At 30.3% G+C, this 15,950-nt stretch overlaps 1 protein-coding gene across 2 annotated transcripts; it reads right to left on the bottom strand.

The window, feature by feature from the left end:
* Nucleotides 1–454: 454 nt before the first annotated feature.
* LOC133688557 (peroxisome biogenesis protein 2-like) lies at nt 455–6,213 on the bottom strand. 2 transcript variants are annotated; one of them, XM_062108069.1, is made up of 8 exons: nt 5,782–6,213; nt 5,348–5,461; nt 5,084–5,237; nt 3,719–3,855; nt 3,521–3,633; nt 3,092–3,209; nt 1,231–1,397; nt 455–795 (listed from the first exon to the last, which is right to left on the bottom strand). In XM_062108069.1, exons 1-8 carry the CDS (start codon nt 5,884–5,886, stop codon nt 666–668), a joined length of 1,038 nt encoding a protein of 345 aa, XP_061964053.1. In that variant the 5' UTR covers nt 5,887–6,213; the 3' UTR covers nt 455–665. The 2 variants fall into 2 exon arrangements, with proteins under 2 accessions (XP_061964053.1, XP_061964061.1); XM_062108077.1 differs by having other exon boundaries at nt 3,521–3,621; nt 5,782–6,199.
* Nucleotides 6,214–15,950: the final 9,737 nt, after the last annotated feature.

Here is a 15,950-nt window from a genome sequence, read left to right as displayed (position 1 = left end):
ACGAATGTACCTCTATTTTTTAAAAAAATTTGAGGCCAGCCCACCCACCATTTTTTCCATCTCCCCAAACTTGTCTTTGCCTTGGATAAGGTACAGATAGCATGACATTGTGCAGACGCTTCCACTCATAAACCATGAATTGGAGACAGACCTGTTTATTTTTATATTTTTTAAAAAAATTATTTTTAATTAATATTTTTTTATATTTTTAAATTATTTTGATATGTTTATGTTAAAAAAAATTAAAATAAAAAAAATATTATTTTAATATATTTTCAAACAAAAAACACTTTAAAAAACAACCAAAACCAACCACCTTGACCACAAATTGCTGACATCATATGGTGTTTGCAGCCATTCATAGAGACTCGTTTGTTTTAAAACGAAAAGAAGAAGCATTACGAAACTCCAAGGACCCAAGAGAAACAAAAAGAGAACACTTGAACCAGTAATCAGGAAAGAAATCGTAATCCTGGTTTTTGAAGAATTGACCTATCGTTGAAAAGAATATTCGTGGTCACATAAAGATGACAAAGAATGATTCCCCAACTTGATTAGGAGAATAAATACTTCTACAGAGAAATCTCGATTACTTGATTATATTGTATGCCTATTTCTAGGCATATTTTATACAGTAGTCTACAATTCCTTCCTACTACCCTAAATCACTGATCGGGACTTGTATTACTGGCTAAACCGCTATGGCGCTGCATAGCAACCACTGGCTCGCCACATCTGGGACAGCGAAATGATGTAGCTGCAGCACATCGTGTGCTAAGGCAGTAGTAGCAGTACCTAACAGCAAGAAAAATTCAGTCTATTAAGGCAAAAAAGAATAAAGGTCACCACAGAAATTCAGCCGAACTGGAAAATCTACTTCAAAACCAAGCAAATTAGCACGAGTATTCTATACAAACATCTGATTGAGGTGGCATGTGTTGGGGATAAAAATAAGGCAGAATGTAGATTTGGCCTGTGGTAGAACAAAATTTGAGCCAGGCATGCCGAAATGCGGCCAATGCTAAGGATTTTCCAATTTGTAACTGTATTTACTGACAACGCCAGTACGATTACAAGGATGGAGAAATTGCAATTAAGCCCTAGGCTTTCGTCATGCAGTGTGAAAAAAAAGTTGGTAAAAAAATGTGATCTGCATTGTTTAGGCCCTACCCAAAAAGTGGTTGCCTAAAAGTTGATGTAATCAAAGCAAAGGGGAAAAGAGTTGTATACCTGTGCTGACAGGGAAGAGCAAGAAATGGAATAGTGGGAATTGCCTGGCAAATGGGGCAAGTATCAGCATCTACTTTGGAGCTTGAAGATTTATCCTTTGAAAATGGGCGAAGAAATTTTTTAATGGACGACGAGTTAAGAAGAGGTAGTAGCAGCAGCAACATCTCCTGCACATAAGCCAAAGAAATACATAACAAATTACCAGGGCAGATGGTGTTATGGCTGGTACATAAACTTTGGCAATTCAAGCAGCAGCCAAAAGACAAAACTTCAATCATGTCTAGCAAGAACGTTATCCTGTTTAATATGGGTGGTTCTGCTTCAGAAACACAAACTTTTTGGGAATGGAACTGCATTATCACTAACTGTTAATTCACATAACCATGTGGAGTTAACACAAATACCACTGAGAATTGTGAATCTATTGTCCAAAATGTTCATCGCAAGCTATAGCACTCCAAATAAACAGCATAACATTGTTAATTCAGAGAAACTAAGAAAAGTACACTAGGAGTAAAACGCAGATAATGGATACAGCTTGAAGTTGGTCAATCACACAGAAAGAGGATTCATTGATCAGATACGTCCACTCCAGTTCAGACACGTCCACTCCAGTTCAGCCTCTATAGATCAAAATTTCCCACTGTTTACTCTATAGTTCCCCAAAAGTTCTAATTTGGGCCCTAGCTGTTATATAGCTAGCAGCATCTCATGGAATGCTCACTTTTTTCAGTTTTGCGTAGTCATATTTTCTTTTTTCTCTTAAATTTTACTCCCATAACCTCATACATGAGTTAGTATTCCACAAAACCCTTAAAAGTCCAAAAATACTCAACAAAAGAATTCAAAAGGTGGTCCTGCCATTAATTTCCATTAGTTATTTGATGCAAAAGGGCCACATTGAAACTTTTTTGAAACTTTAAGGTCAACATTGGAAATTTTTTACTATAGGGTTGAAGTAGAGCATTGCAGAATCTACAAGGGTTAGAATATAGTTTACCCAATATACTTTCTACATTGTCTTCAAGAACATACAACAAGAAGTGTTCAGCCAATTTATCATGGGTGGTTCATTGATTCCAAAAGCCATGACCAGACAGCCTTGGCTTCAATTAATTGTGAGCCTATAATTCCAAGGTTAGTGTTTGTTTTCTTTCTATAAGACATAACCCCCAAGAATGGTTATCCTTTTTCTGTAAGGGATATAAAATTATCATGTTTAATTTGGCCGAGCACAATCCAAAAATAATAATGGAGCAAGAGTTTCTATGTAATACACCATCTTTTCAGGAACTCCAAAATAGAGTTTTATAATAAACTTTAGTCATTTATTCTTTTCACCTTTACTTTCTCCTCCTCAACCCATACAAACAAACCTCATTCTGGTCACCATTGTGAGCTCACATAGTTTGACTTTGGTCACAACAATATCCAGTTGAAAAGAAATTTACTAAAACTTGGCTCAAAATATTAATAACTTTGCACACAAAATTCAGTCATCACATTGATCTTAACTTTATATCTAAGGGATAGAATTTCACCATGAACAGCCAGGTGCATATGAGAGGGTTCAACTTCATTGAAAAAAGCTCAAATGTGAGCTACTTTAGGACAAAACTGAAATTGCAGTACAGACTAAACAGCACTTGAGAAGTGCATGACAAGACACTTCAGATAACTCTTGAAAAACCCACACTATTTCCTTGCCCTTTGTGTTATTGGATATTAATAATTAAAGAATTCAACCACAAATGGAAAGGGAAACAAGACATCATAGCAACAGCAAGACATCATCAAAAGTGGGAGAAAGATACTGATCAAAAAACCTGAGATGCTAAATGTGACAAGAAAAATAAGTTACCGAAAATTCATTCCACACTAATTGGCGATTCATATACTCAAAGCTAACTGCTCGGTTCATATTAGGGCTTCCATATACAAGCCTTGCTTGCAAGACTCTTTCAATGAGGTTTCTAAATCTGCATTAAAAAAAGACAAAAAAATTGAAGAATCGTCAAATCCAATAGCGTGATTAAGTGAATAATCTTAATGGGTACTCCCATCATGATATCTCATGCAAAAGTAATCAATCGATTTGATCATTAAATTAGGCTGATATAAAAATAGCAGTTATTGAAATTAAACAATCAAATAATGACTGAATATGCCTTTCCCCAAGTAGTTGTGTGTTTGTTTCCTCTCATACGAAGAGAATTTACATGCACAGCTTCACTTCATACTAACAGTTCTTGTGGAAATAACATTCAAGAAACCATCATATACAACATACCGTCCTGTATAAAGAAATATTAGTAGGTTTCCAAATGAAGCAGCTTTATAAAGTCCTTCAATACGCTGTATCAAAATCCATGCACGCCTTGCCAGTGGCCTCTGAAAAATACACTAAGAAATCAATACTTTTCTCCCCACCAGCTCCAGTGAATTGTTCTTTAGATGATAAAAAAAAGCACACTGATGATAGTACTACCTGTTCAGAATCACCCCATCTACGAAAGGCAGAGAATGACTGTAAGCGAGCCCAGGTGTACTGACCACCAACAGTGGCAATGCAATACCAAATTTTCTGTGCAATGGTCAGTCCAGGTCCTTCCAAACCTGTTCTAACTGTAAGCAAAATAATACATCAAGTGGAAGTTAAACAAAGATGGCCAAGCAATGCTGATATGAAGAATTATCAGGGAACTTCATATGTGCCTTCTTCAGCTAGAATTTGAAGCATTTCACTCCTTTGCATATCAGTTATGAAAGTTTAGTTTAAGAATATATAAAGACCATGATTTGTTTGTGAAAATGTATGGAATATCATTTCAAAGGGGCAAACAGATCACAAACTTCTGCAATTCCAGCATGAGCCCCAGAAAAGGAGACCATGGTTAATACAGAACATGCAAAAGTATGTTAAAATTTATTTAACAGCTATAACAGAGAAAAATAGACATGGCAGTCATTTCCATCCATTCAATTTTCCAGAAGAGCATTTATAAACCCAACAGTACTCAACATGAAAGTTAGCAATCAAAGTAGACAGAAATACATTTTAAAATGCATTCTAGTTCAACAAGAAAGGAGAGCCATCAAAACACACACACACACAGACACATATATATAGCTTTTGTTATCACATAAATTAAGTTCAAATTATAATGAGTGAGTGGAAATAGTGATATGCAAGCAGCAAGCCGCATCTTTGATTTACTAATAAACTAGAAGTGCATCACAGAGTTTAGAAAATTTATGTCATCATCACTTACAATTTGTTTGAGAGAGAGGTGAATGGAACATTACGGAAGGGACAGGATGAGATATAATGATTAATGATTAACCTTGTTTAAAGAAATTATTTTAGTAAGAAGATAAGGGGAACAAGGGCTAAGAATTTACTACCCATTCTCATTAAACTGCCCCTCCCCAACTTCTTTATTCAATGGAAATGAATGGAATTGCTTTCTTAACTCCCTTCTGTAACCTCATTACTTCATAAAAAACCAATCTCGCCTTTCCACCCTCTAAGAGATACACATAATCTTGTAATTGATGCATTCCCCTTCAATCCAATAAACAAGCAAGAGAGAATAAGATTCCATACCCTCTTCAGAATCCAGACAAAAGAAGGGTAATTAATTTCCCTTCCCCTCCCTTCCATCCCTCCTAAATTCTTTAAACATGCTATCAAGATATGTAATCAAAATTTGTGAAGTAGGCCTATATTTCATTTCTAAATCTGCACAAGTGACATAACCATAGAGGCCAATCTATCAGTCAAACAATCACCTAACACCGAGCTACTTTCACAAAGCAATGCCATAAGCATGGAATGTGCAAACCTGCCTACCTTTTCCTATCGAATCCATTGCACGTTCATCTCTGTACCTCAGATTCATGAGAGCATTTCCTGGAGTGGGCTTATCTACCCAAATAGAGAACCTCCAAATGAGAAACTCAAGGAAAGCATCAAGTTCTGGCTCATATTGAAATAACATTCCTGGCTAACCCCAAAAAATAGTAGAAACAAATTAAAGATTGACACCAGCAGCATCAGATCAATATATTCGCTGGAATCATGTCCCGAAATCAAAAGGTGAACCAAAAAGGATACCTTCATCAGAGAGAAGACCTTAACCAATTGTTCCTTTAACATAGCTGACATTTCAATATCCAATCTTGCAGCATCAAATTGATTAACTCTAGATATTGAAATTGGTATCATCGACTGCCACAGAAATTAAGATAATCAGAAAAAAAAAAAAAAAAGAACCAAACGGCAATTATTCGTGCACTGAAGTGGCACAAAATCTTTACTAATGTAATTTTGAACAAAATTAAGAAATGTAATTTTGATTCAGCTATAGCAAACTAGCATCTTGACAACTTTAGAACCCAAATAGCAAAACAAATAAATTAAATTCTTAATATTCTTGCATCAAAATTAAATTATCAGGTAGATTAATGAAACTAGAATCCAAGATGGAGCTTCAGGTAACACCAAAAATTAATGAATTAAAATGACATGTGTTACTAAAAGGAGGGTACCTGGTGATAAAGGGCAGGAGGCTGCCATTCAGGAAGCAATTTTAGGTAAGTGCGAATCCATTCATCCTCTGGTGGTGGTTGTTGTGAAAGATTAGAACTACTCATTATATATATGATGATGAGTAGCTATGGTATCTCTTCTTCTTGATTGCTTCAAAAACTGAAGCTTTGAGATTGAAAGAGAGTATTGATGATGTATTGTATCATGCTCAGCACCTTCACAAACAGTCAGGAACTAAAGAGGTGGGCAGGCTGCTCCTGCTACACCAACTACAGTATTATTACCTCTGTTTTTCAGCAGAGGGGCGATGTGGGAGGGCCGTGACGGTTATTAATTACGGATTAGAAGGGTACTTCTGTCTTATTGCTGGTTTGTTAAACTTGAAACAGGTGCTTATGTCTTCTTCCTTGATCTTTCGAATCTCAAGTTCTTTCGAGATTCTAAACTTACGTCAGCGGCAGGGAACGGCCTTTCTAGCCATTAGATTTTCTTTTCTTGAATTTAATGGTCCTAAAATCTTTTTTTTCAATTTTCAAAACTTAATTTTTATCATCGTTGGTCTATTTGCGGTTTTTTCTCTTCTTCCTCTCTCAAAATCTTAGATATTTTTGGTGAAGGGTATTTCAAATCAAAACCTATATTTTGACTTCCATCATTGCACTAAAACCTTTTTCTATTATAAATTAGTAATTATTAGATTAGAAAGATATTAAACTGCATGGTGTTTTTACAATCACAATTCATAATAGTTTTTTTATAATTTAGTCCTTAAACTTTTTTTTCTTCAATTGCATCCTTTTATGCAAGATCCATTACCAATTTCTCAAGAATTGTCAAGGAGGGATAAAATTGCAAAAGAATGGACCAAAGTGTAAAACATGGAGAAAAAGGGTGGCAGATTTAAAAATAGGGGAAATTTCATTTTGGTCCACTTACTTTATAAATTATAATATTTTGGTCCTTTAATAATTCAATTGTGGTACAAAACTTTATTTTTCAATCCATATTTCAAATAGGAGAGAAAAAATGATCGGATTTCGATTGTACAAAGAGAAAATCTTGGTTGACTTAAATTTTATCCATGAAAAAAGTTGATTTCTATGTCAATAAAATCCATTCGATGAGGAGAGTTTCACCTATGTGTTCTTTAGCACTACTATCACCTAATACGATAGATCTGAGCTTGGAAAATCTTTTTAGTTTCGATTTGATTTTGGATATTTTGAGTAGTTTTTTAGTTATTTGAAATTACATACAGTTCATCAAGGTATATGGAGTGTTTTATAGGTATTTTAGGTCAAAAATAAATTTTTAGATAAAAAAATCCACCACTCTTAATTTTTCTATTGTCTAAGTAGTAGGGAATTGAGGAGAAGTAAGCGTCACATCGCCTACTTATCTTTTTAAAAAAATATTAGGAGAAGACGACATGTCATATACCTTTTAAAAAAAAAGTCAGCCAAAGTGCGTAGACCTAGACATGTTGGGTCATCTAGGCCAGACTTGCATGTCTAGGTTTTTTTTTTGTATTTTTATTTTTTGTCTACAAATTTTATCCTTAGATATTCGATTTTTATTGAATTTTTTTATTGGCTCTTTTTTTTCTCAATTTTAACACATTTTTAACAAATGTTTATGATGTTTTTTTAATGTGATACAATTTAATTTTTACATATATAGTTTACAAATAAGATTTTAGTATTTTTTTTTAATGATATTATGAGACATTATTTCTAAGTAGCACTACTTAAGTTTCTTTATTTACTTTTATTCAATCACTTTTATTCAATTACATTCTTCGGCAGTCTTTTTTTTTAATTATTATTTTTTAAAATAAAAAATTAATTTAATAAACACAACTAGTTATCTGAGCCATATTGCGAGATCAATCCACACCTATCTTTTGATTTTTCTAGTTTAATTTTTAATTAGATTTTTTTATGTTTTACATTTATTAATATAATTAATTCTTGATTTATTTAATTAAATTTATTTTTAAACATTTTGATTTACAATTCTGATTTTTTTATATAAAAAAATACATTAAAACTCTTACATATTTATTTTTTATCAGCAAATCACAAGTCACAAGTTAGAAAGCTAGTAAACCACTGCACCGTGTGACTATAAAACTCAACGAAGCATGTCTTTATAGATAAAAGTAAAGATTATCTCCATCATAACCCAAACGCAAAATTACTACCAAATAAAATCCACAAAAGGTGATATTGCAAAATTGTTCATTATCAGACAAGAACTACTTTTCCTTTCCAAAAAATCGTGTGAAACTTAAAATAATGGCCTGTGATTTTATTTATTTTTATCTAGTGAATATTGGATGTGACTTGTGGTTTGTCTTGTTAATTTGCTACAAATTTAATTGAAAACTGAAGTCTTTATTTTCTTAGAGAGAAATCTTGATTTGGATTTTCATAAAAAAAAAAACATTTTGAATCAGGTAAATAACTGAATTCTAAGTAGGAAAAAAAATAAAGAAAACTAGTATAAATACAAATATAGAATAAATGAAATATATATATACACACACACACAAAGAAAATAAAAATTAAAAAGTTTTTTTTATTGTTGCGAACTAAAAAAAGACAAGAAAGAGTGAATGTTGAAAAAACATTTAATGGTTGGAAATGCATGTTCGATATGCAAATGTGTTTTTTCACTTGATAGATGGATTTTTTATTTGGATAGTCAATATTTCGGGCTGGGTCTAGTGATTTGAAATTATTACTTGATGAGTAATTTGATGGGTAATGAATATATATAAATATTATGAAATATATATATATATATATATATATATATTAAAATTATATAGATATACAAGTATAATATTTATAATTTCACCACACATACGTACATTTTTTTATGTTGAATAATAAAAATAATCAGTACTCAAGTTATCCAAAACTTAAAAAATTAGGTATAATTATTTAAATTTCTTATCCGATAAATATTAGATAGGGTATGAATATTTATTTTGTATATACCTAAAACATGAAACATTCATATCTATTATGATCTAGTTAGAATGTAGAAACTGAAGATTCTGAGTATTTGGATAAGAATCTGACACAACTAGATAATGATTTGACTAAAAAAAATTATAAGGTTAGCTTAGTAAATGCTTTTATCAACCAATAAGACAAATCTAAGCTGGAAAAAAAAAGAGTCAAGTTGCGTCAAACCTAGTTAGTAACTTAAAATTGTGATAACAAAATATCTTATCGTTGGATCGTGTTCAAATGTTTTTGAAATGGTTCTACAAGAAGTTTTTCTATTAGATTATGTTTTAATTTCCTTTATATTTTAGATTTTAAGTTGTTTTCTATTAAAGATAGAGTTTTCTAGCCTATTTAAAGGTCTTGTATTCCTCTTAAAGGGGCAACCATCATATACTTATTTTTCATAGAATAAAATTGTGAATTTAAGGTTGACATTTGTAACTTTTTTTGCTCATTGAAACTTTTGTAATGATATTAATGTAATGATTTTTATATTGATTCTTTAACATAAGAATGTGATAATATAATTTAAACTTGTGACTGCTTAGTTATTAAAACTTTAATGTTAAGTTAAAAAATTATTTTAATCCAAAAACTTAAATTTTTTAGAATTTTTATTGTATTCCACAATAAAAGATATCTTTAGACTACCATTATCATTAAAAACAAACAACAATATAATTTACTTTAAATAGAATGTATAAGGTGATGATCATTTTTCCTATTTTATAACCAGCTTTTTATCCAGAACCTCTGAAAAACTAAATAACAACTCTTTTTTTTTACCCTATATCTAATAGTTCACATCAATGTTCCTTGCAACAAAATTTATATGATGCCTAAATACTTTTAGTCTTTTACCTCAAATAGTAAGAAAACTAGTTATGGACTCACATCCTGCTATATGGCTAAATTTTCATTTTTTATTTGGTAAAAAATAATATTCAAGTACAATAAACACATTTTAAAATAAGGAATACAAATATGTGACTCGGTTCATAGACCCGACTACATTGAATAAGTTTGTTTTATTTTAATTAGATGATAATAAAAAATAGACAAAGAACCAAATTAAAAAAAAAGAGAGATCATAATAACTTATGAAAAAAATATTTTTCTAAACAGGATAAATTATGTAGTTCAATTCCAAGCCTATTAAATAAGAGAGGTTTAAATTAGATAAAAAAAAAAATAGCCTGAGTCAATCCTAGTTTACATGAAAAACTTCTAACCTCAGTAATTAAGGTTGAGTCAACTTATGTTATCTTATCAAACTCGTGGCTCAGACATAAGATCAGGATAACTCGATAGAAAATAAAATAAAATAAAAATCACCAAGCCTATTTTTTTCAAAAAAAAAATAATGAATGATGAAAGCTGGAAAAAATAAGTAAAAAAAACGATGTCAACTTGTGTTAACTTTTCAAATCTGTGATCAGACTAATTAGACCAAAGCATCCTATTAGGAAAAATCACTAAGTTAAATTCTCAATCAATCAAATGTTGAATGATAAAATTAAAAAAATAATTTTAATTATACAAAAGGACCCAAAACAAAACATAAATAAAAATTAAAAGAATGAGGATCAAAATAAAAATAAAAATAAATAAATTTATTTTTGATGAAAGGGTGAAATTATAAAGAAAAATAAATAAGAAAAATAAATTAAAAAAATAAGGACCAAATTATAAAAAATAATATATAACAAATTGAGATTAAATGATGAAAATAAAATAAAAATTAAATTTTACAAAAGGCTCAGGAACAAAAATTAGAAATTAAAAAAGGACCAAAGTTTAAGTCATTTTAAATAAGATGATAACTCTAACATTTTCATGCCCAACACAAATTTTCAAGGGAAAAAAAAAACATTGTCGACAAAAAATGATACCACCATCAACCACACGCATCTCCCTAAAAGGAAGAGGATGCGGTGAAGATTCCAACATGGTGGAAAGACATTTTTAGCTGCCAATAAGCGGTGTGTGTGAGCGTGCTAACATGTATTTTGCATGCGCCAACTAATTTTTTTTTTAATTATATTTCATATTTATTAAAATAAAAAATTTCTCATTATCTAATCTGATTATAACACAAAAAATAAGTATGAAAAGATGAAAGTACCCGTGGATGCCAACTTTAAAATATTTGCTTTCAAGGGTATTTTAGTCGTTTTACTATACATCATAAATGTGAAAAGACTTACTCCTGTACAATCTGATAATGACTAATAGTCCTTGTGCAAAAACTATACTACCCTCAAATAACAAGTTTAAGTATTTCAATTGGGAAAAGCAAAATCATCATTGCATTGTTCTGACAAACAATACTCCTGAGTATGGGTGAAAAATGTTTTTCCAATGAAATTTAGCTTTTGTTAATGTGTTGAGTTGATTAGTTTTTCTTGAACTTTGAATCAAGTTAGTGGTCTTAATGAAAGCTGTTTTGAATCAAGATGAAAAGAAACACTTAAGATAAGAGATGAACTAGTTGAATGACCACAATATCACTGCGACTTGGATAAAAAAGCATTAAATGTAAAAAAATAATATTTAGATTACTAGAAATGTTTTTGCATTGTTATTAAACTTAGTATAACAATTCAAACTTGAAAAATCCTAACCCATTTCTTTGTTTAGCCCATGTTTTAAATTAAATCGTCTGGAAGTTGTTCAGACATGACTTTGTTGACCATGTAGGTTCACAAAGCAAATCGAAATAGGCTAGGTTCACTCTAGTCAAACTGAAAACCTACAACTTAGATTATTTTTTTTACTTTATTATATAATAAAAAATACAAAAACCAATTCATAATAAACCCAATACTAAATAATAAAATTTAATAAAAACTCAATATTAAAGGATGAGACTAGAAAACAAATTATGAAAAAAAACCAAAAAACAAAAACTACAAGGCCATTTTAAAAAATTCACAGGCATGGCATTAAAAGAAATAAAAAAAAGGTTCTGAAAACCCAAAGAAAATTAAAAAAACCATATCAAATGTTAGAATTGAAAGAAAGAAAAAGATAAAAAATGGAGGGCAACCTTATGGCTTGTTACAACAAAGCACGGACACATAGGAGGCCTGCAAGTTTGGGCCAATATTTGTTTTTTTTATATAAAAGGTGGAATATTGTTCAAACACGTGATCTTAGGGCCTCACACCGATGTGTTTCAACCAATTCACATAATCTCATGACCCTTTTCAATAATTATAATTTTATGATTAAACCAAAAATCTCTTAACAACACTCTTATAAAATAGATTCGTCGTTCGACATCGTATACGTCATGATAGTGGTTGCGGGGATGATGTTAAAGGGTTATGATAAGATTATGATAAAATGATGGCTACATTGATAATAAGATGATAGATGTCATGACATTGACAATGGTGATTGGCAATGAAATGGTGATGATAATTGGATTGGTAGTCGTTGTCGAAGTGATTAAGTTATAACATTAATTGATATTGGACTTGGTAGTAAAAAACAAAATATTTTCCTTCCTTGAGATTAAAATGATTACTTGGTAGTAAAGAAATATTGTCATAATATTGTTCTAGTGATTAAAAATATTTTTCAATTTTTTTCATTAAAAAATATGAAAAAATATTTTCATGAAGAAAGACCCTAACTGATATTAATATGCAACCCTCTCTCACCCTCTCTTTCTTTTCTTTTCTTTTCCTTTTCTTTTTACGTAGCATTACACATAAAAAAAAATATTAGCTAACAAATTTGCACTATGATTCCCTTAAAAAAAACAAAAATAAGCATGCTAAAAAGGGCTTGCTCAGTAACAAAGTATTACTCTATTTTTCCAAGAAAATAAAAAAAAAGTATTGAGAAAGTAGATTTGTCCTTCATAATTAACATTTAAATCAGTTGTTATCTGCACAACACCACTTTGATCAACAAGTAATGTTTATATTTACTTGAAAGAATGGATGTCATTGAAAGGAGGGTGAATCTATGATTAAAAGAATTTCCTCATCTTTAAAACTAGATAAGTAGAGTTTTTTTTGTTTAAATTGTTATTCAACTTAATTAGGTTGACAAATCTTTTTTACAAAACAAATATAAAAAAAATAAAAAGTAAACATTACCCTTAGGATTAGAAAAAAAAATTATGTTAATATATAAAGAATATCCTAGAAAACAAGTTTTCTGAACATGATTTTCATTATTATTTTCTCCAAATAAAAAATAATATAATATGAACACATTTTTCATTTGTATGAGTAGGAAAAAATATTATGAAAGTTAATGAAATGAATATATTTTTTGTTTTTCAATTAGAAAAGAAAAGCCAGAGAAAAGAAGAAAATTAAAAATAAAAAGGGAAAATTGTTTTATTTTATTGAAAAACACCTTAGTGTTTGTTTTAGTGTCATAGCCTATTTTTCAAAGCACTTTTTAAATTGCTTTACACCTGGAAAAAATGATGTTTTTTTAGATATTTTTAAATAATTTTAATATACTAATATAAAAAAAAATACAATTTTTTTATTTTAATTAATTATCAATTAATAAACAATTTTTAAAAAACACCTTACATTCCAATTCCAAACACACATTTACAAACCCTTCCAAATTCTCTTTCGTAACACCTTGACCACATACTTATCATCCTTCCTCCCAGCCTCTACCACCCTTTAGGGTGTGTTTGGAAGTGTTTTTCATCTAAAAATGCATTAAAATAATATTTTTTTTTATTTTTTAAAAATTATTTTTGACATCAACACATCAAAACGATATAAAAATTTATATATATATATATATATATATATATAATTGAATTTTTATGAAAAACAATCTCTTAATCATCCTCAGCAACCCTTTATCACTCCCCCCACTTGACCCACCCTTCCCTTTCCTCCAAATCATTAATTAGATGGTCAATATCATCAAACAATTTATTATTAGATGGAGAGAAGATGATGTCAGCATATACATTAAGGTCACCTTGGTAGGGGTATTCTGCTTTGAGGGTTGAGAGGACTTGAAAAGCGAGGGAGCATAAGTCTTGAAGTAGAAGCTTGTGTATGATAGAGAGGATATCATGTGAGCTAGACTTGGGAGATTCTTAGTGGGGTTTGGTTTATCATTTTGGGCATATTTGAGGAAATAGATGCTTTAATGCTTAAGAAGCGACCTCTGACAAAAGGTCCATAATTAAAGCCTAGGCCTCAAAGTATATGAATGAAAATGAAGGGTTTTGAGAGGGTTAGAGTTTTAGGGTTTGAGGGATTGAATTGCTTAATTGTGACCTCTGACAAGATGTCCACAGTTGGAGTGTGGGCTGCAAAGTTAGAGTTTTAGGTTTTGGAGAAAGGAAAAAAGGAGAGAGGTCACATATTCATTCACTACAATAAAAGCTTGGAATCTTCAAGTTACCTATTCATTCACCGCCACTTCTCTTGAAATATATGGATGAAATTGCTTTCTAATCGGGGCTTTTGCAGTGTTTTTCCAAAATCTGTTGATTATATGTGCTACCAATAGTCTTCAATGGTTAAATACAAGCAGTAGAATCTCTTATGGCAACTTCGTTTCTCATGTGTTGTTTGGAATCTTTGACTTCACCGGAATGACATCATTTTTAATGACACTGCCCCTAACCTTCAAATTTGTTTCTCCATGGTGGGCTAAAGTAACATTTTATGGTTGAGGCTTGATTCCAGCTCTTTAGAGCTTAATATAGAGAATGTTCAGTAGGGAGGAGTTGGTTTCTTATGATTTTTCTGTTCCCCTATTTGTTGCGCTCCCTTGTTTCATGCAACAACTTTTGTGCTTTCCCTTCCTCTACTTGTTCATCTAATGTAAGTTAGGTTATTATCTTTGTAGCCTTTTTTTTAATAAAACTTTCGACTATTACAAAAAAAAAGGAGAGAGATGAAGAAGTTTGAGCGAATCGAGGAGGAAGCCATGGAAAAGAAAAGGAGACGATGGGGATCGGGTGAGGGAGGGAAGGTTTTTTTTATTGTATTAAAAGATAATTCTGATCTTATAAGATGTAGCTAAAAAAAGATGGGGGAAATTAAAGGATAAACAACCTCTAACAACAGCATTTGAACCTGTATAAGCAAATCATAATAGATTTCGAGATTGTCTCCTTAATCACTTGAACATATTGAATTATCTGTTCTTTAGAATGACAATTAAATTAAAGATGTGTTTTTGCATGTTTGAATTCTTTTGTTCTTCATTTGTAATTTGCAAAACATGTTAGAAGAAATTTCCTTTCTGAATATAATTTTTTTTATTTCTTGTTTTATGTTAAAGGAGGCCAAATGAGATTTTGGTAACAATTAATACATATGCCCTAAATAAATCATGGTACTTTATTTTTTTTCCCTTCTTTTGATTAACCATGTAAGTTGGATTGATATAAAAAAGTTTTAAGTATTTTTTAAAATTTACCTTGGTTAGTAAATGAGTTTACTTATGTTATTAGTTTGTGAATATAACTTAATTGATAATTTACTTATGAAGTACTTAAATCAGTGGCGACCTAACCTATGCTATACTACGACTTAAAGCAAAATTTTATGAACGCAAAAATTAAATTATTTAAATATTGTTAACGTGTTTTTTTATTAAGCAAAAAACATCTAATCTCAAATTCAAAATCTAATGCATATGTTTAACCAAAAAAAAGATTAAGGGTTATATGTGCAAATAAATACTAAAAAAAAAGAGATTATAATGCTATCCAAATGCTAAGTTATGAAGTTAAAATACATGCATAGATAAAGATAATCAATCCAAAAGAGAGATGACCAAGTAGAGATGACTGTTCAAAACTTGGCTTGATTAAAAAAAATATTTCAAGATTTTATTTTTTTTAATATTAAGATGACATAATCTCGAAGCAACCCATGTCATTCTTGTTATACTATCAAACTCGCAATTTAGATTATGACTTCGATTGAGTTTAATAATTTTTTTAAAATAATATTTTATTTAATAATATGATATATAAAATTAAAGCTCGCAGGAAAGAAACCATCTAGACAAAAAAAATGATTATGTTAAGGTGTACAAAACAAACATTTTCTAATTAAAAAATAAAAGATTTGTATAATTTTAAGAACATAAAAAAATTAGACAATTACAAATAAATAAAATCTAAATATATT

This window comes from Populus nigra, chromosome 1, assembly GCF_951802175.1.
Source record: "Populus nigra chromosome 1, ddPopNigr1.1, whole genome shotgun sequence".
NCBI classification, from domain to species: Eukaryota; Viridiplantae; Streptophyta; class Magnoliopsida; order Malpighiales; family Salicaceae; genus Populus; species Populus nigra.
Note: the sequence above shows the minus strand (reverse complement) of the source record. Positions and strands in the feature narration are given on the sequence as shown.